The sequence below is a fragment of the Hippocampus zosterae genome, chromosome 14 (genome assembly GCF_025434085.1).
Source record: "Hippocampus zosterae strain Florida chromosome 14, ASM2543408v3, whole genome shotgun sequence".
In the NCBI taxonomy this organism is placed as follows: Eukaryota; Metazoa; Chordata; class Actinopteri; order Syngnathiformes; family Syngnathidae; genus Hippocampus; species Hippocampus zosterae.
Window position 1 is genome coordinate 1,369,138 of NC_067464.1, and position 20,246 is coordinate 1,389,383.

At 49.5% G+C, this 20,246-nt stretch overlaps 1 protein-coding gene across 10 annotated transcripts in view; it reads left to right on the forward strand.

Moving 5' to 3' along the window:
* The window catches only part of syne1b (spectrin repeat containing, nuclear envelope 1b), a 79,387-nt gene that overhangs the window by 28,132 nt on the left and 31,009 nt on the right, over positions 1-20,246 (forward strand). For 9 of the 10 annotated variants that reach the window (XM_052086882.1, XM_052086884.1, XM_052086890.1 and 6 more), the window contains 38 exons: positions 69-219; positions 310-468; positions 834-1,016; positions 1,209-1,310; positions 1,460-1,663; positions 1,758-1,965; positions 2,458-2,570; positions 2,706-2,911; positions 3,546-3,695; positions 4,421-4,712; positions 5,764-5,936; positions 6,142-6,451; positions 6,744-6,908; positions 7,049-7,405; positions 7,514-7,650; positions 7,920-8,097; positions 8,335-8,517; positions 8,602-8,745; positions 9,986-10,141; positions 10,300-10,464; positions 10,557-10,729; positions 10,841-10,994; positions 12,058-12,201; positions 12,395-12,559; positions 12,982-13,299; positions 13,368-13,523; positions 13,971-14,141; positions 14,219-14,545; positions 14,661-14,813; positions 14,888-15,055; positions 15,528-15,704; positions 15,804-15,950; positions 16,038-16,163; positions 16,324-16,500; positions 16,664-16,929; positions 17,140-19,300; positions 19,468-19,805; positions 20,026-20,170. In XM_052086882.1, coding sequence (XP_051942842.1) covers positions 69-219; positions 310-468; positions 834-1,016; positions 1,209-1,310; positions 1,460-1,663; positions 1,758-1,965; positions 2,458-2,570; positions 2,706-2,911; positions 3,546-3,695; positions 4,421-4,712; positions 5,764-5,936; positions 6,142-6,451; positions 6,744-6,908; positions 7,049-7,405; positions 7,514-7,650; positions 7,920-8,097; positions 8,335-8,517; positions 8,602-8,745; positions 9,986-10,141; positions 10,300-10,464; positions 10,557-10,729; positions 10,841-10,994; positions 12,058-12,201; positions 12,395-12,559; positions 12,982-13,299; positions 13,368-13,523; positions 13,971-14,141; positions 14,219-14,545; positions 14,661-14,813; positions 14,888-15,055; positions 15,528-15,704; positions 15,804-15,950; positions 16,038-16,163; positions 16,324-16,500; positions 16,664-16,929; positions 17,140-19,300; positions 19,468-19,805; positions 20,026-20,170 — 9,202 coding nt within the window. The remainder of the gene's footprint in view (positions 1-68; positions 220-309; positions 469-833; positions 1,017-1,208; positions 1,311-1,459; positions 1,664-1,757; positions 1,966-2,457; positions 2,571-2,705; positions 2,912-3,545; positions 3,696-4,420; positions 4,713-5,763; positions 5,937-6,141; positions 6,452-6,743; positions 6,909-7,048; positions 7,406-7,513; positions 7,651-7,919; positions 8,098-8,334; positions 8,518-8,601; positions 8,746-9,985; positions 10,142-10,299; positions 10,465-10,556; positions 10,730-10,840; positions 10,995-12,057; positions 12,202-12,394; positions 12,560-12,981; positions 13,300-13,367; positions 13,524-13,970; positions 14,142-14,218; positions 14,546-14,660; positions 14,814-14,887; positions 15,056-15,527; positions 15,705-15,803; positions 15,951-16,037; positions 16,164-16,323; positions 16,501-16,663; positions 16,930-17,139; positions 19,301-19,467; positions 19,806-20,025; positions 20,171-20,246) is intronic. The other variant, XM_052086888.1, reaches the window with a different exon arrangement.

The window sequence follows — 20,246 nt, forward strand, 5'->3', positions numbered from 1 at the left end:
AAGAGAAAATGGTCATTCGGTTGATTCAGAATGACCAAAAAAAAACAAATGTTTTTCTTTTTCGACAGACAGGAACAGTGCAACGTTCTTGCCGAGCTCACGAGAGAATATCAAACGCTCAAATCTGCCATCGGCGGCGTTCTGGAGAGCGCGGAACCTCTGTATGATGTCAGCTCTGTTCTGAAGGACCATGAGGAAACCAAGCGATGCCTAAGCAAGGTCAGAACCAAAGTCCAGTCGCTCTCAACTTTAAGAGATCACGTCATAGCCAACTCACGTTCCTCCATCCCCCCCCCCCCACCCCCCAAGCATGAAGCGGTGAAGACGGCGATGGCCGACAAGCAACAGCAACTGGATCGGTTTTCCAGCAAAGGAAAACAGTTGGCCATTGAACTGAAGAAAGTCCCAGAGTGCGACTTGCAAACGGTCCGAAAGGAGACGGAGACCCTGGTGGACCAATGGCTGGACGTACGTAAAAAGAAGTCCGTCGTCGGTGCGCCGCGGGAACTAAGCCGATCGCTGATTGCAAACGATCCAATTTCACCAACTGTATTTGTTGGTGAATTACTCCCGACGACGGGTTTGGGCGATCCTTAAGTCGTGAATTTCATTAAGATGCCAGACAGGTGAGCCGGTGGAGGGGAACGCCCACCGCTCCAGCTGGAACTAATAAATAGAACATGACAGAACCTTATAATCCGGTGTATAATCCAAAAAAATACAGTCGTTGACCCTAAAAGTATATTCTCATACCGCTATATTCGTTCACCTATCTATGTCAGCGATGTATAGTGATAGGCAGAACAAACAAATGCTCTTTTCTTGGAAAGCAGGTGTCGGAGAAGGTGGACGATAACCTCCAGCGCCTGAAGCAAAGTTTGCTGCTGTGGGAGGATGTGCGGCAAATTGCGGACGACGTGGAAAGCTGGGCCAACAGCTGCCTCACGGAACTGAACGAGAGTCTGAACAATCTCAACGACAGTCACAAGTTGGCGTCGAGACTCTCGGTGCTTCAGGTAGGATGATTTTTTTTTTAGCAATTGTGTCGGACTTTTCAATTAAAGTGTCCACATGCACTTAGCGAGTAAAAGTCGTAACTGGTTTCGAAACTGGTTGTGACACTTTTTTTTTGCCCATCGACTGGACTTTTTGTAGATTAGATGCAATTCTCCACCCCTGAGAACCACAATTCTGTTTGGCATCCCCAGGAACAAATGGCCGAGAAGGAGCTGAGACTTGAAAAGCTGCAGAGCAAAATGGCGGAGCTGAAGACGAGCAGTCAAAGTCAGGAAACTCCTCCAAAACTGCAAGTAGGTCAAAAACCTTCCCCATCGGTGCTCTTCATCGGTTTTAAATAAAGGAACGGTGAAAAAAAAACAAACAAACACGCAGCTCTTGAAGATGACGTTCTACTTTGTTTGGGCGAGAGCGGCAAAAACCTTTCTTCCAACCGCTGCAGTTGCTGGAAAACGACCTGAGGAAGAAGATGGACTCCGTTCAGAAGCTGCACGGGCAGGCGCGGGCAAACCTGCAGGACTTCAGCGCCCAGAAGAAACTGCTGGAAGATTACATTGCGCAGATGTCGGCTTGGCTTAAGAGCATGGAGGACTCCCTGGTGTCCTCTCCCGCCGGTTCCGACCCCGAGGACATCTGCCGAGTCAAGGTTGGGGCTCCGTCGTGTCTCTTCTGGCGGGCCGTGTGCCTTTTTTGACACTGTCCCGTTTTGGCGTTTGTCCGTTTTATTTGGGGGTTGCCAGGAACTGCAGAAAGAACTGCAAAACCAGCAGGGGAGTATCGACGCCACCAGAGAAAGCCTGAACAACCTGTGTCGCAAATATCCCTCGGAGGAGCTTTCCGGTTTGGGGTCCGCGCTTAGCCAGCTCATCAAGACGTACGAGTCCGTCAACCAGGTTTCGGCCAGGACTTTGGCGTCACGGCAGAACTGTCTCCAACAGCAGTTCAATGGTGAGAAACGTCATTGCAAAGTGAATGGCGATGGCGCGTCGGCTCCCCCACTAGGAATTTTTGTGTAAGTGTATGTGGGTACCATAACATTAATCGGCATTGCCTTCTGAGAGAGACTTGTGTTACTAGCTGCCGTCAGCCTCCAGCTAGCTCCTGGCCGGCGATCCCCGCGCAGCCGATTAATTAATTAATTAATCGGGAACATTAATTAATTAATTAATCGAGCGGCCAATCAACTCACGGCGATAAACCCACTCGTGCTGTCATTGGTTGACGCCGGGAACCAGTCATACCTCCAGCCAAGTACAAAACCTCCAAGTCATTCTGCATTTTTTTTTCTGAATGCAGTATTTTGGAAAAATACTGCATTCAGAAAAAAAGTCATGTAGAGAAGCCGTGGTAAATGAAGCGCGGTATAGCGAGGGATCACTGTACTTCACCCGCAGTTGCGAGGTGATCCCTACAATGAAATCTTTTTCATTTGACCCGCAGATCTAGTTCAGGAATTCCATCGCTGGCTTGTGGAGCAGAGGGAGATTGTCAAAGAATGCTGCGACCGTTCTGGAGACACTCACATCGTCGAACGTAAATTACAGAAACTGAAGGTATGTGAAACGCCCGTTTAGTCTAAATTCCGACGTGCCTGCTAGCGATGCGGCGTGGGGAACGCTGGTTAGAAAGCTTTCGGATGGAAAGACATCCTATGTTGGTGTCTTGGTTTTTGTTTTTTGTTTTTTCAGGGTGCCACGGAGCGCCTGGATGAAGGCACGGTGCATCTGACGCAGGTCTGCGAGGAAGGAGAGAAGCTGCTGCTCCATCTCCCCAAAGCCAACGCCGGCCAGGTCCAGCAGCACCTGTCCTCCATCCAGCAGGACTGGGACAGCTTTGTGGAGCAGTGCAGACAGAACCAACAGATCCTGGAGGACAGCGCATCCCTCATGAAAGGGTAAGAGTAGCGCAACTTGATACGAAGTCCGCCCTTCCTGTGGAAAACAATACAGTGGCGCCCCAACATGGAGACGCCCCAAAATCCAATTTCGTAAACCTTTTCGCCTTGCACGTTGTCAATTTCCACCTGGATTTCCACGCCGTCATTTGACGATTTCCAAATATCAGGAATTTAGCTTTGAACATAAGCAAAACTGTCTTATTGATGTGTACCCAATGTTTTAATTTATGCATTTGAATGAAAAGCTACTGCAAATTCTTCCTAGGACAATTGTTTAGTCGTCTGCAAAAAAATAACAATAAAAAAAAAAAAAAAGAAACGTTTATAGATGCGGTATCCCTTATGTGTGAAATAAACAATTTGGGTCCCAACATTGACCCCTGTGGAACACCACAAGTAATGTTTAAGCCGCTAAAAATATAACTCTTCATCTTTGAATAAAATTTCACCAGCGATTGTATCAACGTTTGTTTGTTTTTTAAGTCAGTGAAAATTCCCAAAGCGTATTTTATGTTTTCCATTCAATTCTTCGAGCGTTCATTGTGACAATGTCAACATTTATCAGTAGCGGAAACCCAGAATATTTTCCATAAAAAAGAAAATTTTAAAAAATCAAGCATTTGTTTTTCAGGTTTGAGGGTCGCCTGAAGAAGCTCAAGTGGTGGTTGGAGCACATGGAGAAGAGGATGACTTCAGATCTGCTTGAAGCCAAACAACGCGGGCCGGAAAAGGCTTTGCTCGAACAGGTGGAGGAATATCAGCAGGAAGTGCTCAAAGAAAGGTGCCCGTCTGCCCATGTTTTTTTTTTTTTTTGGACAACGGAACAAGTTCATCTATGGTCACGAGCTATGGGTCGTGACCGAAAGAACGAGATCCCGGATACAAGCGGCCGAAATGAGTTTTCTCCGCAGGGTGTCCGGGCTCTCCCTTAGAGATAAGGTGAGAAGCTCGGTCATCCGGGAGGGGCTCCGAGTCGAGCCGCTTCTCCTCCACATCGAGAGGAGCCAGATGAGGTGGCTTGGGCATCTGATTCGGATGCCTCCTGAACGCCTCCCTGGTGAGGTGTTCCGGGCATGTCCCACCGGGAGGAGACCCCGAGGAAGACCCAGGACACGCTGGAGAGACTATGTCACCCAGCTTGCCTGGGAACGCCTCGGGATCCCCCGGGGAGAGCTGGAAGAAGTAGCTAGGGAGAGGGAAGTCTGGGCTTCCCTGCTAAAGCTGTTGCCCCCGCGACCCGGCCCCGGATAAGCGGTAGAAGATGGATGGATGGATGGATGAACAAGTTCATAGACTTGGTTGCTGTATTGAAGTCAATTTAAAAACAAATACCTGTACCACTTGCTATTTTGTATCCTTGTTGTTGTTGTTGTTTTTTTTTTTCAATTTCCTTGATGGTGACGTGTCTGACACATGAAACCCAGAAATCTGCAAATGGACAACATGGAGTCGAGAAAGTCAACCTGGGACTGCTTTTTTTTGTTTTGTTTTGTTTTTTCCATTCAGAGATTCTTTTGAACGCTTGTGCCAAGAGGCGCAGGCCCTGAACGAAGGCGGACGAGGCGACGGCAGCGAGACGCGCGTGTCGTCTCAGCTGCAGTCGCAGCATCAGGCCTTGCTGCGACGCGGCCGCGAGAGGCTGCGAAGCTGCCAGCTGACTTTGCAGGAGCAGCGGGCCTTCGAGGAGACGCTGCAGGCCACCTGGACCTGGTTGCACGGAGTCCAGGAGCGTCTGGCCTCGCTCAACAGCACCGTCGGCAACAAGGAGACCCTGGAGAAAAGGCTTCTTCTCGTACAGGTCGGACCAATGAGAAAAATGGCGAACGGGGTTTTTCAAGATTGTCGATCGGATGATATTTCTGCTTTGGCTCGCCAGCTCGAACATGCTGTAATGTACGCAGGCGACTCACCTCACTTCACAAAAAAAAAAATTTGGGTGTACCTGAATACATGACAACATAAGACAAACAAAATAAAATTCAAACATCCCGCCTAAAAAGTAAATTTAAAAAAGCCAAATTTTCTCGCTCATTTAAAGATAAACAAATGCAAAACTATCATCAAGCTTTCGGATTTTTTAAAACATGTTTTTTTATTAATTTTATTCTATCAACACATATTTGATCAGAAGCTAGGCTCACACACAACCCACGTAGAGACAAAATATACGGGCATCTATTCCTTATCCTCTGTGTAGATCTCATATTCCTTTTTTAAAACTATCAGATTTTTTAAAACATGTTTTTTTATTAATTTTATTCTATCAACACATATTTGATCAGAAGCTCGGCTCACACACAACCCACGTAGAGACAAAATATACGGGCATCTATTCCTTATCCTCTGTGAAGATCTCATATTCCCTTTTTTAAAACTATCAGATTTTTTTAAAAACATGTTTTTTATTAATTTTATTCTATCAACACATATTTGATCAGAAGCTGGGCTCATACACAACCCACTTAGAGACAAAATATACTGGTATCTATTCCTTATCCTCTGTGTAGATCTCACATTCCCTTTTACTGTCGTACTGAGAAGCCAAGAGAAGAGCTGAGTCTCCAATGCAATATATAGATGTTTGTCTGTTTGATATTGATCTCCGGCACATTTTTTGCAGTGAAGGCACAAGTAGGGACTAAAACACCAGGCGTGAATGCACACGCAATGAAAACTTTCCTTACTTCCGCTCGACAGCGTATTTTGTAGCATCTTTAACTTCCACAATAAAGCACCTAAAAAAAAAAAACCACAACTATTCACAGCAAGTTAAGTGAGGAGAGGTCCGTCGAGTTCGCTAACTGCGAAATGTGTTAGTATTCATATGCTGGCCTCGTTTGTTCGACTAGGATATCCTGCTGATGAAGGGTGAAGGCGAGGTGAAGCTCAACATGACGGTCGGAAAAGGCGAAAAAGTCCTCAAGCACACCGGGATGGAAGGCCAGGAGGCCATTTGCTCGCAGCTTCAGAGTCTGAAGGACGCCTGGGCCAATATGTTGATCACTTCCATGAGCTGCCACAGGTAAGGCACAAATGTCAGAAGGATGGCTGATAGCAACGGCGCTACTTGCATTCCAACATCGGAATATTTCCTTGCGAGCGGCTATTTTGTTACGTTTCCATACTTGCGCAAGTCGTCCCATTGAAATGAATGGAAAGGTTTTCCAGATTCTCCATTTCGGGAGAAACCGCGCTCGCTAGTGACCGCCGAATTCTCCTGCTCACAGTCGACTGGAGTGGACGGTGGCCCAGTGGAGCAGCTTCCAGGAGAACAAAAACCACCTGCAGCAGTGGATGGAGTCGGTGGAGCAGGAGCTGGCCGTGACTCTCCCCCAGCAGCCCGGCCTCAAAGAGAAGCTCGCTCTCCTGGAGCACCTCAGGGCTATCCAGGCGGACGTGGACGCCCACGCCGCAGCCTTGTCACGTCTCACGGAAAAGGCCGTGGAGCTGTACGAAAAGTCCGCCGACCAGAACTTTGGACCGGAGTCGCGGGCGGAGCTCAACGCGCAATTTGCGGATATCTCGGCGGTGGTCAAGGTAAGGCGAGCGCGCCCGAGCTCGCGTAAATACGCTGACAAAAAAAGTCTGCGGTTGCAGTCGGTTTTGGAGCGGAATTCTGGATGCAAAATTCAATGGAAACCAGGAAGAAACATGAAAATTTCAATTGACGTCCACTTCCTTTCCTTTCTGTGACTCTTACAGTCTCTCTATTTTAGCTGCGGCTCAGTGGCCACCTCACCCAAAATATGCCTCACTTTTTTTTGGCGAGTAGTCTCGATGTGGGATTCGGATTTTAACGATAAGATCCACGTGTGTTGTTTCCCCAAAGGGTAAAATCCAGTGCATGCAAAGCGTCGTGTCCGATCATGAGCAGTACCTGGACGCCGTCAGAGACTTCAACGACTGGCTCGTCTCAGCCAAGGAGGAACTCCAGCGCTGGTCTGACCTGTCGGGAGACTCGGCCTCGATTAAGAGAAAGCTGGCCAAGGTCCAGGTGAGCGTCAGTCACGAGTTTCCCCTCCGACCCCCCAAAAGCCAACATATGCATGTTTCCGTGGGAACCTGTGCATATGTAGCGGCAATACAGATAGTTCTCGGATCTCGTCAGGAACTGTTTTTGTTTTTGTTTCACAGGAGTTGCTGGACTCCAAGCAGCGAGGCCGAGAGAGGCTCAACCGGGCGCAGAGATGCGGGGCAGCAGCAAGAGATCACACCGGCTCGGGGGGCTACGAGGCCATCGAACGCGAGGAGGGAGCCCTGCTGTCGAGCTGGGAACAGTGGGAACGCGCTGCGCTTCAGACCCGAGCCAGTCTGGAGACGGCCCTCTCTCAGATGACCACCTCCGAGCAGGAGTTCGGCAGTCTGTCGGGGCAGCTGGAGCGGGACATGCAGGACTTGGGGCGTCACCTTCACGACTGGCGTCTGCGACTGGGGCAGGCCGAGGGCAAAACCGATGGGGAGGACGCGGTGAAAAGCTGGCAGATTGCAAAGGTGGGTATGCAACTTACGGAGGCGTGGAACTGCCGATGCGGAGTACCCGGCGGTTCCACACTTTGTACATAAGAGCCACAGAAAAATACAACCCTCGTCGCTCCCCAGGACACCTTGGAGGAGCTTGTCAAAGCCGAGCCCATGTGCGATAGTCTGAAGACGCAGCTCAACGATCTGTGCCGCTTCTCCAGAGACGTGGCCGCCCAGTCTGACAGAGTTTCTGCCCTTATTAAGGAATACAACAGGTAATGCGGAATTGCCTTGCAAGGGGTGGACATTTTCCAGCAAATATCCATCGTTTCCATTAAAAAAATACAATAAAATGCATGATAGGTCTCCCCCACCCACCCCTAAACTAAATTCCCACCATATAGCAAATACTCCGCAAAACGTGAACCGCGATATGACAAGTGATGACTTCATCTCTCACCTAATGAGGTCAAACACGATTTAAAATGAATGGATGGATGATTTGCTATTTTTTTTGGTGGGGTTGTGGTGGGGTCGCTCCTAGTTTGAGTCTCCGAGCTGCCAGGGAGTGCCAGAGCAAAGAGAAGTTGCAGGAACAGGGATTCCGCTCGGCCTACAGGGAGTTCCAGCAGTGGTTGGTCAACGCCAAGATCAACACGGCCAAATGCTTCGACGCACCCCAAAATCTCTCTGAGGCCTCGACCAGCTTGCAAAAAATTCAGGTAACTGGTAATCGGGTATTCTGACGAGGAACGGCTGCACTACAAATAAGATAAGATAATCCTTTATTCGTCCCACAATGGGGAAATTTACAGCCTCCAGCAGCAAGAATGTATAAAATGCTAAATTTTAAGCTAACGTCGGAATCAAACAGTGGAAATTGACATCGTAGCAAATGTCCAAAGCTAGTAGGTGCACAAGTTGTTGTTTTTTTCTACTCACGCTCGCTTCCTCCTCAGGAGTTTCTCAGCGACAGAGAGCTGGGTCAGTCCAAACTCAACGGCGTGGTGCTCACGGGTGAGCTTCTCTCCACGATCGCTGCCAAAGACAAAATGGAGTCGGTTCGGACGAAGACCAATCATGCTCTTGAGGACTGGAAGAACATCATGTCCAATCTTCACACCAGAGAGCTCAATCTACAAGTGAGCAAGGGTCATCGGGTCATCGTGGTTTAAAAAAAAAAATCCAGCTGGACAGAAGAGTTGTTGTTTTTTTTTTGGTTGCAGAACCTCGTGTCGCAGATGAAGGACTTTGAGGCCAGTGCTGAGCCCCTCCAGGAGTGCCTGAATGCCACCGAGATGGCCGTGCAGGAGAGCAGCGCGCGGCTTCACGATCTACCGGCCAAGAAGACGGAGCTCCACAAACTACAGGTAGGCACGCTGGAAAATTGCTCAGCTCATCTTAAACCCACCATGTACACGTCAGGTTAGCATTCCATCCAGATAATATTTGAAGTTCACGTTGGCGCTAATGTTAGAACCTACCTAACGTTGGAGCTAAAATAAGAAGCTAACGTTGAAGCTAACTTTGGAAGCTACATGACCATTGCAAGGTAATGTTCTTCCTTAGCTTTGAAGTGAGAGCTCATGATAGAGGTAATATTGGAAGCTAAACTCAAAATTATATCGTATATAATCATACAAATAATAACTTTGGGACCTAACATTGGTGGCAGCGTTGGAAGCTAAAGTTGAAGCTAATATCGAATGCAAACTTTGGGCTTTATCTCCAAAGTTAGAGATCATATTGGAAGCTCACTTCAGAAGCTAACATTCGGGCTAACGTTGAAGCTAACTTTGGAAGCTACCGGTACATGAACATTGCAAGGTAATGTTCTTCCTTCGCTTTGAAGTGAGAGCTCATGATAGAGGTAATATTGGAAGCTAAACTCAAAATAATAGAATATATAATCATACAAATAATAACTTTGGGACCTAACATTGGTGGCAGCGTTGGAAGCTAATGTTGACGCTAATATCGAATGCAAACTTTGGGCTTTATCTCCAAAGTTAGAGATCATATTGGAAGCTCACTTCAGAAGCTAACATTTGGGCTAACGTTGAAGCTAACTTTGAAAGCTACATGAACATTGCAAGGTAATGTTCTTCCTTCGCTTTGAAGTGAGAGCTCATGATAGAGGTAATATTGGAAGCTAAACTCAAAATAATAGAATATATAATCATACAAATAATAACTTTGGGACCTAACATTGGTGGCAGCGTTGGAAGCTAAAGTTGAAGCTAATATCGAATGCAAACTTTGGGCTTCATCTCCAAAGTTAGAGATCATATTGGAAGCTAACATTCGGGCTAACGTTGAAGCTAACTTTGGAAGCTAACGTTAAAGATGACGTGGAAAACTAATATTGGAGGAAACATCGGAAGGTCATTTTGAAGCCAACGTTGGAGCTACACTCTGACGCTGTTATTGAGCTCTAACGGCCCGCCGCCTCCGTCCGGCTTGTGCTCGCTGCCCGCAAAACGCCGCCTTAATCTTAACATTGTTGCTACTCGCTTTCCTTTACGGCTACGTTTCTAACCCCGCTTTGGCAATACCCGTCTTTGTTTCTTCTCGCGTGCTTTCTACCGAAACCTGCTTGTGCCCTTTCAGTCTGTGCTGGAGGAGCTAAGCTCCCACCAAGTCCAGCTGAGCAGGCTAAAAGAGAAGGCCCAGCGGCTGTTGGACGAACACGCAGCTGGCAAGGGTTTTGTGCACCGCGTCTCGCAGCTCTCTGCTCAGTTCCTTGCTTTAACCAACCTGACCAAGGTACAGTAACACCTTGCAAGTTGTCTCTGGGTGCTGATAAATGGGATGTTCCGATACCAAAGTCTGAATACGAGAAAAACGTTGAAACTTGGGAGCGGACTTCGTGTCACGAAGACGAGGAAAATTTCCTTATTTTCTCATTTGTTTTCGCTCAACAGGAGAAGGCGTCACGGATCGACCGCATCGTGACCGAGCACCAGCTTTTCAACCACGGGCTGAAGGAGCTCCAGAACTGGGTGGCCGACACGAGCCACATGCTTCAGACCTACTGCGCCCCCACGGCTGACAAAAATGTCCTGGACAGCCGGATGATCAAGCTGGAGGTAGAGCCATTCCCGACCCTGGAGAGCATCAATCGGGCTTTTTCATGGTTGGAACCCCCCCCCCCTCCCGTGGCTTTGATTGATTGTTCCAGGCTTTGCTGACCGCCCGCCAAGAGAAGGAGATCCAGCTGAAGATGCTGATCACCAGAGGGGAGTCGGTTCAGAGAAACACCTCGAGCAGTGGTGTGGCTGTGCTCCAGGAACAAATACAGGAGCTGAAAGACTCCTGGGACGCTTTGCTCTCCGCATCCATTCAGTGCAAAAGGTGGGGGGTGGGGGGATCAATCACACTTGATGCATCAAATGGAAGTACAGTATTGATCGGAGTGCTCCACTGAAGTGATTCTAATGACCGATTTCTCGTCTGAACCGACAGCCAACTGGAAGCCTCTCTGTCCCAGTGGACCAGTTACCAGGAGGACGTGCGGCAGTTTGTGAGCTGGCTGGAGCACGTGGAGGAGAACCTGGACCCGGCTGATAAACCGTGTCCCGAGATGCGAGATAAAAGCGCTCATCTCAGCAGAGCCAAGGTGACAACGCTCGCTCTCTCTCTGGAGCTTTGCGTGCTGCAAATATCAAAAACCTCACGCGTCACTTTGGGGGATCGTTTGTTACGTACTCCACAACAACAACACAAAAAATAAAAATAATACAAAAAACAATTAAAAAAATACATTTTGCTTACCAGAATGTTCACAGATTTTGTTGTTGTTGTTGCTCCTTGAAATGAAGAGTAACTGTTGAACAATCTGTAAATCTCCATGGAGGCTGATGAACCGTTACCACAAATTGGATTGCTTGTCTGAAGTTTAGTTAAGCACCCGTCAGATTGCCCAGATAGCAACAAACTTCCTCGGGCCGAACGATTTAGAAAATTGATCGAATTGCATTTTTCTTTGCACCCTCCATGTTGCGATTGCCACTGTTGTTGTTTTTTTTTCCCCAAGGTCCTCTTCCCAATGACAAACAATAAATGAATCCATATTACAATGCTTTGTAAACATGTGGACGCCACAACGAAAGAATTAGAATATACTAAATAAATAAATATCGCCCGAATTATTCATTCATTCATTCATCTTCTGAGCCGCTTGATCCTCACTAGGGTCGCGGGGGGTGCCGGAGCCTATCCCAGCTGTCTTCGGGCAGTAGGCGGGGGACACCCTGAATCGGTTGCCAGCCAATCGCAGGGCACACAGAAACGAACAACCATCCATGCCCACACTCACACCTAGGGACAATTTAGAGCGTCCAATCAGCCTGCCATGCATATTTTTTTGGAATGTGGGAGGAAACCGGAGCACCCGGAGAAAACCCACGCAGGCCCGGGGAGAACATGCAAACTCCACACAGGGAGGCCGGAGCTGGAATCGAACCCGGTACTTCTGCACTGTGAAGCCGACGTGCTAACCACTGGACTACCGGGCCGCCCACGCCCGAATGATTATTATTATTATTTTTCTTCACAAATTGCAACCACAGCGATTTGGAAAATTGCATTCCATGACAATTGTGACTTGTGATTTGAATTGTTCAGCCTTACTCGGGCCCCCTCCACAGCTAATAACCGAGCCTTGGTTGCTGTGCTTGCAGCTGTTGCACGAGGAAGTGCTCGGCCATGACGGCCTGCTGGCCGCCATCGTGGCAAAGAGCGCGAGCATCGCCGACAACTACGTGACTCAACTGGAGCTGCAGGAGCTGCAAGAGCGCTACAACGGAATCAAGGACAACGCGATGGTAAATCAATGTTTGCCCCCCCACCCCCCCAAAAAAAAATTTGATGGGCTACAACGGATTACCATTTCAATTCATTTTTGATTGCCGTGGTTTCAGTCGCGAGCTCGGTTGACGGATGAAATTAAACTCTTGCCAAGGTTTCACTGTATTTTGAAGCAATAACCGGATGCCGGCGCTTGTTTTTGGACCCCAGGGGGCCGTTGGCAAAGCGGAGGAGCTGGTGAAAGCTCACGAAGAGTATCAACAGGGCCTTCAAGCATTTGAGGACTGGCTGGAAGAGGAACAGGAGAAGCTGGCCTGTTACACTCAGCTGGAGGGCGACGTGGATATGCTGGAGGAGACGCTCCAAAAACTGCAGGTCGGAACATCTTTTGAGGACTTTGCTAGCTGCGCCTTCAAGGAGACGTTTTTTTGTTTTGTTTTTACTTTGACAACTGAAATCAGTTCCCCAGAGTTTTAATGTTTATGACCGAGTGGTTAGGGCGTCGACCTCACAGTGCGGAGGTGCGGGGTTCGATGCCGGTTCGAAGCCGGGCCTGTGTGGGTTTTCTCCGGGTGCTCCGGTTTCCTCCCACATTCCAAAAACATGCGTGGCAGGCTGATTGAACACTCAAAATTGTCCCTCGGGGTGAATGTGAGCGCGGATGGTTGTTCGTCTCTTGTGTGCCCTGCGATTGGCTAGCAACCGGTTTAGGGTGTCCCGCGCCGACTGCCCAAAGACAGCCGGGATAGGCTCCAGCACCCCGAGGATCAGCCATTGTAGCAGAATTTTCACCACAGGAACTGCAGCTGCACTGCACCGAGGGCCAGGCTCTTCTCAACACCCTGCTGGTCAGCCGAGAACTGGTCGCTCCCTGGGGTACCCCGCAGATCGAAGAGCGAGCCGTGGAGACGCAGCAGCAGGAGTGGAGGCTGTACCAGACCCGGCTGGCTGACGCCAGGGCTCAGCTCAACAGCGCCTTGGCCAAACTGCGGCAAATGGAGCAGAAGTTCCAGCGTCTGGACGGCTGGCTGAAGGGCATGGAGACCAAAGCGCAACTGCGAGGCCACCGCCGCTCCGACCGCGCCACCAAAGATGCCCAGCTCCAGTTGCTCAAGGCTCGTGTTCGCCATTAGCCTGCGCGGCTTTTCAGGCTAGCATCGCTCATCTCCTTTCCTTTGCGCAGACGTGGCAAGAGGAAGTGCTGGTGTATCAAGAGGAGATGGAGGGCCTCGGTGTTTTGGCTCAGCAAGTTCTGGACGAGACCCGTATTAGTAGCCGCATCAGTACCAGAGCGACCCAGATCACGGCCCGCTACCACGCCTTGCTCCTGCACTTACTGGTTCGCTTCACTTTTTGGACGTGAATATTAGAATTATGAAAACAATGTACAGCGCAAGTACGTTATCTTGCAAATATTATGCTAGGATACGCTTATTAACCTGGATTTAAAAGCATTTGCACGGAACCCATTTTAGTTCCGGTGGTAGCTTCTACCATTTGCGTCATAACAGTGAAATACTGATGCACCATGTTTGCTTTGACCTGCTGACCTCAGAACCCCACTGAGATGAAGTATATTATTATCAAGCACGATTTTGCCTTATTAATACAAGAATTCTTTTTCACTCAATTTCACAAAGCGCTCAGTTTTTGCCCGTTTTTCGCAGTTTCACCTTCTCCAGCGTATCTAGAAACAAATCTCTGAATCTACTTGAGAGGCGGGGTCTTTAAATGTTAAGAATGCCACAAATCGTACCTTGACTTTGTTTTTTTTTTTTGGTTTCAGGAGACAATCAAGCAGCTGCAGGAGGAAGTATCCTGCATCGAGGAGGCACAATGTGTCCTCGGCACGTTCTCGGACTGGCTCCTGGCGGCTCAGAACAGCCTCCGCGCCCTGGCCGGAAGTGCAGACGCGATGGATCGCTCCGCCATGGAGAGAAAGATGAAAAAGCTCGAGGTAGGTTTTTTTGATTATCGTGTCGGTCGGCGCCATCTCGCCGATGTTCAGTTGACCGTTGCGTGTTTTGGGCTCAGGGGCTTCAGGCGGACATGGAGCAGGGACACGGCAACCTGAAGAACGTCAGGGAGAAGACGGAGCGAGCCGCCGTCTTCTTAGAGGAAGCCGAAGCGGAGCGGCTGAGGGAGGAAGTGGACGGCCAGCTGGGCCGACTGGAGGACCTGCTGGCTGCTCTGCGTGCCCAGCAGAACGCTCTGGAGAAGTGCATCTCGCTCTCCAAAGACTTTGTGGAGAAATACAAGGTCCAGGCCCAGTGGGTGCTGGAGACAAAGGGCCTGTTGGCATCCGGCGTGGAGCCCAAAGCCGAGCTCTATCAGAAGAAGGCCCAGCTTGCCAAGTACAAGGTAGACGAAAGCACCTCCGTCGCTCGAGACGTAATCGATTTGAACTTGGAATAACAACCATTCCTCAAATCTATCGCGTCCCATCCGTGCTCACCTACCCCGGCGCTATTTGCAGACCATCCAGCAGATGGTGCAGTCGCACGAGTCGGCTGTGAAATGTGTGATGGAGAAGGGGGAAGCCCTGCTAGACGCCGTCCAGGACCCAATCATTCGTGACAACATGAATAGCTTGCAAGCAGACTTTCTGGAGCTCTGCTTGTTAGCCAAGGTACCCATCGCTCAATAACGTCACACTGCGCCTCTCGCGCTTGTGACTCTGCGACCCACGGTGTTTCATTTCAGACGCAGGTCCAGAATCTGCTGGAGTGGGTGAAGGAGCATGAGGATTACAACAGTGAACTGCAGGAAGTGGAGAGATGGCTCCTGCAAATGTCCGGTCGGCTCGTCACGTCTGAATCCATGCAGACCGGCAGCATGGAGATGGCCACCCAACAACTGGCCCGGCACAAGGTGACTACTCAGGTCTCGGCTTGTAGAAGCGGCGGAAATTGAACGGCACTTGAAAGGAAAGTAGATTTTCTTGGGAATTTTGGAAATGCATTGGTGTCTTGAGCTGCAACTGTTTTTCGAGATCCAATATGAGTAAACCAAAGGAGGCGACAAGCTGTCACTCCCTGTTCAGGTTCACTATCAAATTGTGAATAAAATAAATGAGTGCATACAAGTGAATTACACATTGTGTAGCTAAACCGCCGCATAGACTCTGCTAGCTTAATGCTAACAATGGGAAATGGCTTAGCGATGGGCGAATGAATAGGAAAAAAAAAATATTAGACCATTTTGTTCTCTTCAATTTCTTGTTCCTTTCAATGCCTGGTACAACTGCAGGTTTGTCATGTGACCAGGCGTTAGGATTATGCTAAACTTCCAAACCACGATATTTAGATTCCTGGATTAAGAGCCCTTTTGTAAATTTCTCCAGGCCATTATGGAGGACATTGCCAGTTTCGAGGAACGTCTCACCATCTTGAAGCAGAAAGGAGAAGAACTGCTCTCAAGCTGCACTGACCAAGTCCAAGCCAAGATCAGCCAACAAGTCCGGGCTCACCAGCAGGGTGCCAGGGATAGCTACTCCGCCATATGCAGCACGGCTCAACGGGTGAGTCATGCCATCCTCCTCCCAGTAGATTTTTGGTCGTCCTCAACATTCAGGGGAGGAAAAAAAAAAGTCTTATCATCCTGATAATTCTGCTCGCAGGTCCAGCAAAGTCTGGACCGAGAACTCCAGAAACATGTCAACCACCAGGATACCCTCCAGCAGTGCCAGTCGTGGCTGACAGCTGTCGAGGAGGAAATCGGTCAAAATCACCAGGAACCATCCGGGCTGCAGGAAGCACTTAAACAGGTCACACAAAAAAGATGCTCCCAGCTGTTTACTGCAAGGGGTCGACTGTGGTCGATGGTCACAAGGCTTGTTTCTTGATGTTTGAAGGTGAAGCATAACAGGGCCCTCCAGGAGCAGGCCAGCACCTACCTTGACCTGGTGTGTTCAGTATGTGACCTGTCCGACGACGCCGTTAGAGTGACGGCGGCTGAGGTGCAGAGGGTCAAAATTACCGTAAGAAGAGTCAACCTCCATTATTCATCCCGGGGAAACCACGACATAGCAAGATTACATAATTTATTCATTTGTAAAGCAATAAAAGTGTTGCTTAGTCAACATCTTGCATCATATTCATTACTATCGTTCTTTATTTTTATTTTTATTTTTTTTGTAGATTGAAGAAAGGATGTCAAGTGCTCAGGAGCTCTCGGAGGCCTGGAGGGAGATTAAGGAGCAGAAGCAAGATCTGACCAACCTGTTCCAAGATATGGAGCAGCAACTCCTCAGTCTGTCCAGAAGACCTGCAGAGTTGGAAACCAAAATAGCCCAAAACATGTTGTCTCAAGCCAAGGTAGCTTTCGTTTTCCAGTTTTAGACTTTCAGTACGCGTCAACACGTTCATCAGGTCAATTACTTGTACGTCAAGGCAACTTTCCTTCTTGAAATGAATGGAAATGCCGTTGATATGTTCCAGCCCTTTCAGACCATGCACTTGACCTCTTCACAATACGCAGGAATGCAGCCAGCAGCTCCAGTCCAAGCAAAATATCCTGACCAAGATGACAGAGAGAGTGAGCAGACTGTCTCCGGGCCAAGAGTCTGCAGAGCACGCAGAGCTGGACCGCCTGAGTCATTCCTGGCTCGAACTTTGCCACCAGGCCAGCAGGCTGCAGGTCCAGAGACAGGAGGATCTGCAGAGGTCCAAAGAGTACCACGACTGCATTTCTACAGTAGAGGCACTCTTCGAGCGGGTGTCCAGAGAGTGGGACAACCTTGCCAGGTATGCGTAATTAGCATACGATCAGCAGTGTCAAACTCATTCTTACCGCGACCCTGTTCAGGATAACTCGTGTTAAAAATTGATGGATGGACGTTATCTGATTCTGGATCTGAAGAAGCTGCTCTTCTATGTTGTGCCATGCATTTGTGCAGAGATATCTTGGTCTCTCAAATGTACCCGTCATACCGATTCTTTCTTTTTTTAATGCAGAACTGATGCCGAAAGCTCCTCTCAGCATTTGGAGGCGTTACGCAAACTGGCAGCAGACTTGGAAGAGCAAAAGGGGACACTCGAGGAACTCAAGGACCAAAAGCAAAAAGTCATCCAGTGCTTGAACCTGGACGACAAGGAACTGGTGAAAGAGCAGATCAGCCACTTTGAACAACGATGGTCCCAGATGCAAAACCTCATTGAGAGGAAAATCCAGGACTCTGTTGTGACATTAGAGGAAATGGGCCAGGTGGAGGCTCGTCTGAGGGAGGCCCGAGATTGGGCCGAGGAACAACAGCCCGCCTTGTCCGAGGCCATGAAAATGAGTCCTCCTCCGGAGTTGGCTCAAAGTTTCCTCTTCGACCATCTGAGCATTTGCAGCGAGCTGGAGGCCAAGCAGCTCCTGCTGGCCCAAGCCATGGCCGACTCCGACAGGGTTTTGGCCCGTCTGGGTCTCAGTGAACGTCAATGTCTGCAGCGGCTGATCTCCGACACCCAGTCGGAGGTTGAGTCCCTGAGCGTCAAAGTGGCGCAGCGCAGGAAACACCTGAGCAAGGCTTTCACCGAGAGGACCCACTTCCTTATGGCCGTCAACCAGTCCATTTCCTGGGTCCAGCAAAATGAGAAAAAGGCTCAGGCCGAAGAGTACATCGCCTTGTTACCCGAGGACCTCGCCAAGCAGGTCCGAACCTGTCGGAACGTCCAGAGCAGTTTGAAAGCTTACCAGAGTGAGCTGACGTCCTTGTGGTCTCAGGGGAGGGACTTGATGAGGGATGCCAACGAGGAAGAGAAGAATGAGATTCTCACAAAGCTCCAGGAGCTGCAAAACATCTTCGATAAAACTCTACACAGGTGTGGCCAGAAACTCCAGGAACTGGAGAAGGTCTTTGTCTCGAGAAAGTACTTCAAGAATGACCTGGAGAAAATCTGCCAGTGGATAAAACAAGCTGACATCATCACATTCCCTGAAATCAATCTCATGGTTGGCGACGCTGAATTGGAGGCGCAGCTGTTCAAATACCAGCAGGTAGTCGAGCAGGCAGTGGAATACGAGAACCTTCTCCTAATTGTGCAGAGAGCAGGCCAGGAGATTTTGCCCACCCTCAACGAAGTGGACCACTGCTACTTGGATGAGAGACTCAATAGCCTGCCACAGCAATACAACAACATATTAGCGTTAGCCAAAGAGAAACAGGAGAAAATCCAACAGGCTATTTTCACAAGGAATGAGTACACCTCTTTCATAGATGTCACGCAGAGAGCGCTGGAGGAGCTTGAGGAGCAGTTCAACCATCTGGGCACGCGGCCGGTGGGCTTGCAAACCGAGGAGGTGGTCAGTCTGCAGGGCGATTACAAAGCCATCCAAGCCGATCTGAGCAACCTGGGTCTTGCTGTTAGCGAGCTCAACCAGAAGAAGGAAGGATTCCGTAGCACCGGACAACCGTGGCGCCCCGAGGAAATGACCCAGCTCACCGGCCTTTATAACGGCCTGAAGAGGCTGGTGGAACAGAAAGTGGAGCACCTGGATGAAACTCTGGAGTCGTTCGAGGACCAGAAGGCAATGGCCATGCAAGTTGACTCCGAATTAAAGGCAACCAAGGAGCAGCTGGTGAAGGTCAACGCTGAGACTCAGTCTGCGGAGGAGAGACTAAAGAACTATCACGCTCTCGCCGGGAGCCTCCAGAGTGCCAACTCGCACCTGTCCAGGCTCATGGAGCAGATGGGCACTCGTCCTCCACGCTTGGACCAAACGGTCCACAATGCCTCCAAGGAGCAAGTGGTCCTGTGGCAGGAGGAGCTGCGATCCTTGCAGGCCGCGGTCGGCGACCTGATCGAGGAGTGCGAGAACCGTTTTGTTCAGAGTAAAGACTTTGAGACTGAGATGCAAAGGACGCTGGACTGGCTGCAGCAGGTCCGGGACGAGATGGGCTCTGCCGTCACCGTAGACATGCGGGTGGAGAAGGTGCAAGAAGAGATCAGGAAGCAACAAATCATGCAGGAAGAAGTTCAATCCAGACTGAGGATTGTGGCGGCTCTGAGTAGCAGGGAGAAGCATAAGTACACCAGCGCCAACGAACTGCCGCCCACCCGCATGGACGCTAGTCTTGGAGAAATGGCAAAGCTGCAAGCAGATGTTCAGAAACAGCTCAGTTCCAAACAGGTCCAACTTCATTTTATATGTCTGCCATGAATGAGCATTTAGGGTTGGGGTTCAATTCGGGTTTAGGGTTGGTGTTTAGTTTTAAGGTTTGAGTAGTCGGTTTTAGGGGATAAGGACAACCCTTAGTGGTTTCTAAACATGCCTTTTGTATTGGTTTTGTTGCGAAGGTAACCTTGGAGCAGGCCCTGCTCTTGTGCCAGAAGTATCACTTCAGGATGCAGGCGGCCTGCGAATGGCTGGAGGACGCCGTGTCCTTCCTGCAACAGGCCGGCTTGGGCGTGGACGTGGAGAACTACGAGGAGTGTCTGAGACTGCAGGATGGCATCGTGGCCACTGAGCAGGAGTTCCTCATCCACCTGGAAGAGTTGGAGAGCCTTGTGCCCCAGCTGGAGGACCTGGTCAACCCCGTAGCCAAAGGACAGCTGCGGGTAAGCGTGGATTCAGCAAAGCAGAGAGGCCTGGAGGTCCGCGATCAGATCCAGTGTCATCAGGCTGTTCTTCACAGGTAAGTGGAAACAATATCGTCCGTACAGGATTTGTCTCTTGAGACCAGTGGTTCTCAAACTGGGGTCCAGTTAAATGAACGGGACATAAGGTCGTTTTGTTTCATGGCGTTACGATTACGAGCGGATGCTTGGAAAAATCCTTCCATGTGAGGAGTTCCTGGATCCCAACATTTTTGAGAACCCCGCATTAGACGGTGCCTGATGAAAGTCTCTTCTCAGCTGCGGGGCTCAGTGGAAGTCGTACCAGGAGACGCGGCAGACCGTCATTGAGATGATGAACGAAGCTGAAAAGAAGCTCACTCAATTTTCCACCGCAAAGGCGGAAACCAGTCAAGAGGCCGAGGACAAGTTGCACAGTCACCGGGTAGGAAAGCACAAAACGGAATGTAGAGGAGCGAACTTGGCAAATCGTTGTCGGCCAGGACTCGCGAGACATTCCT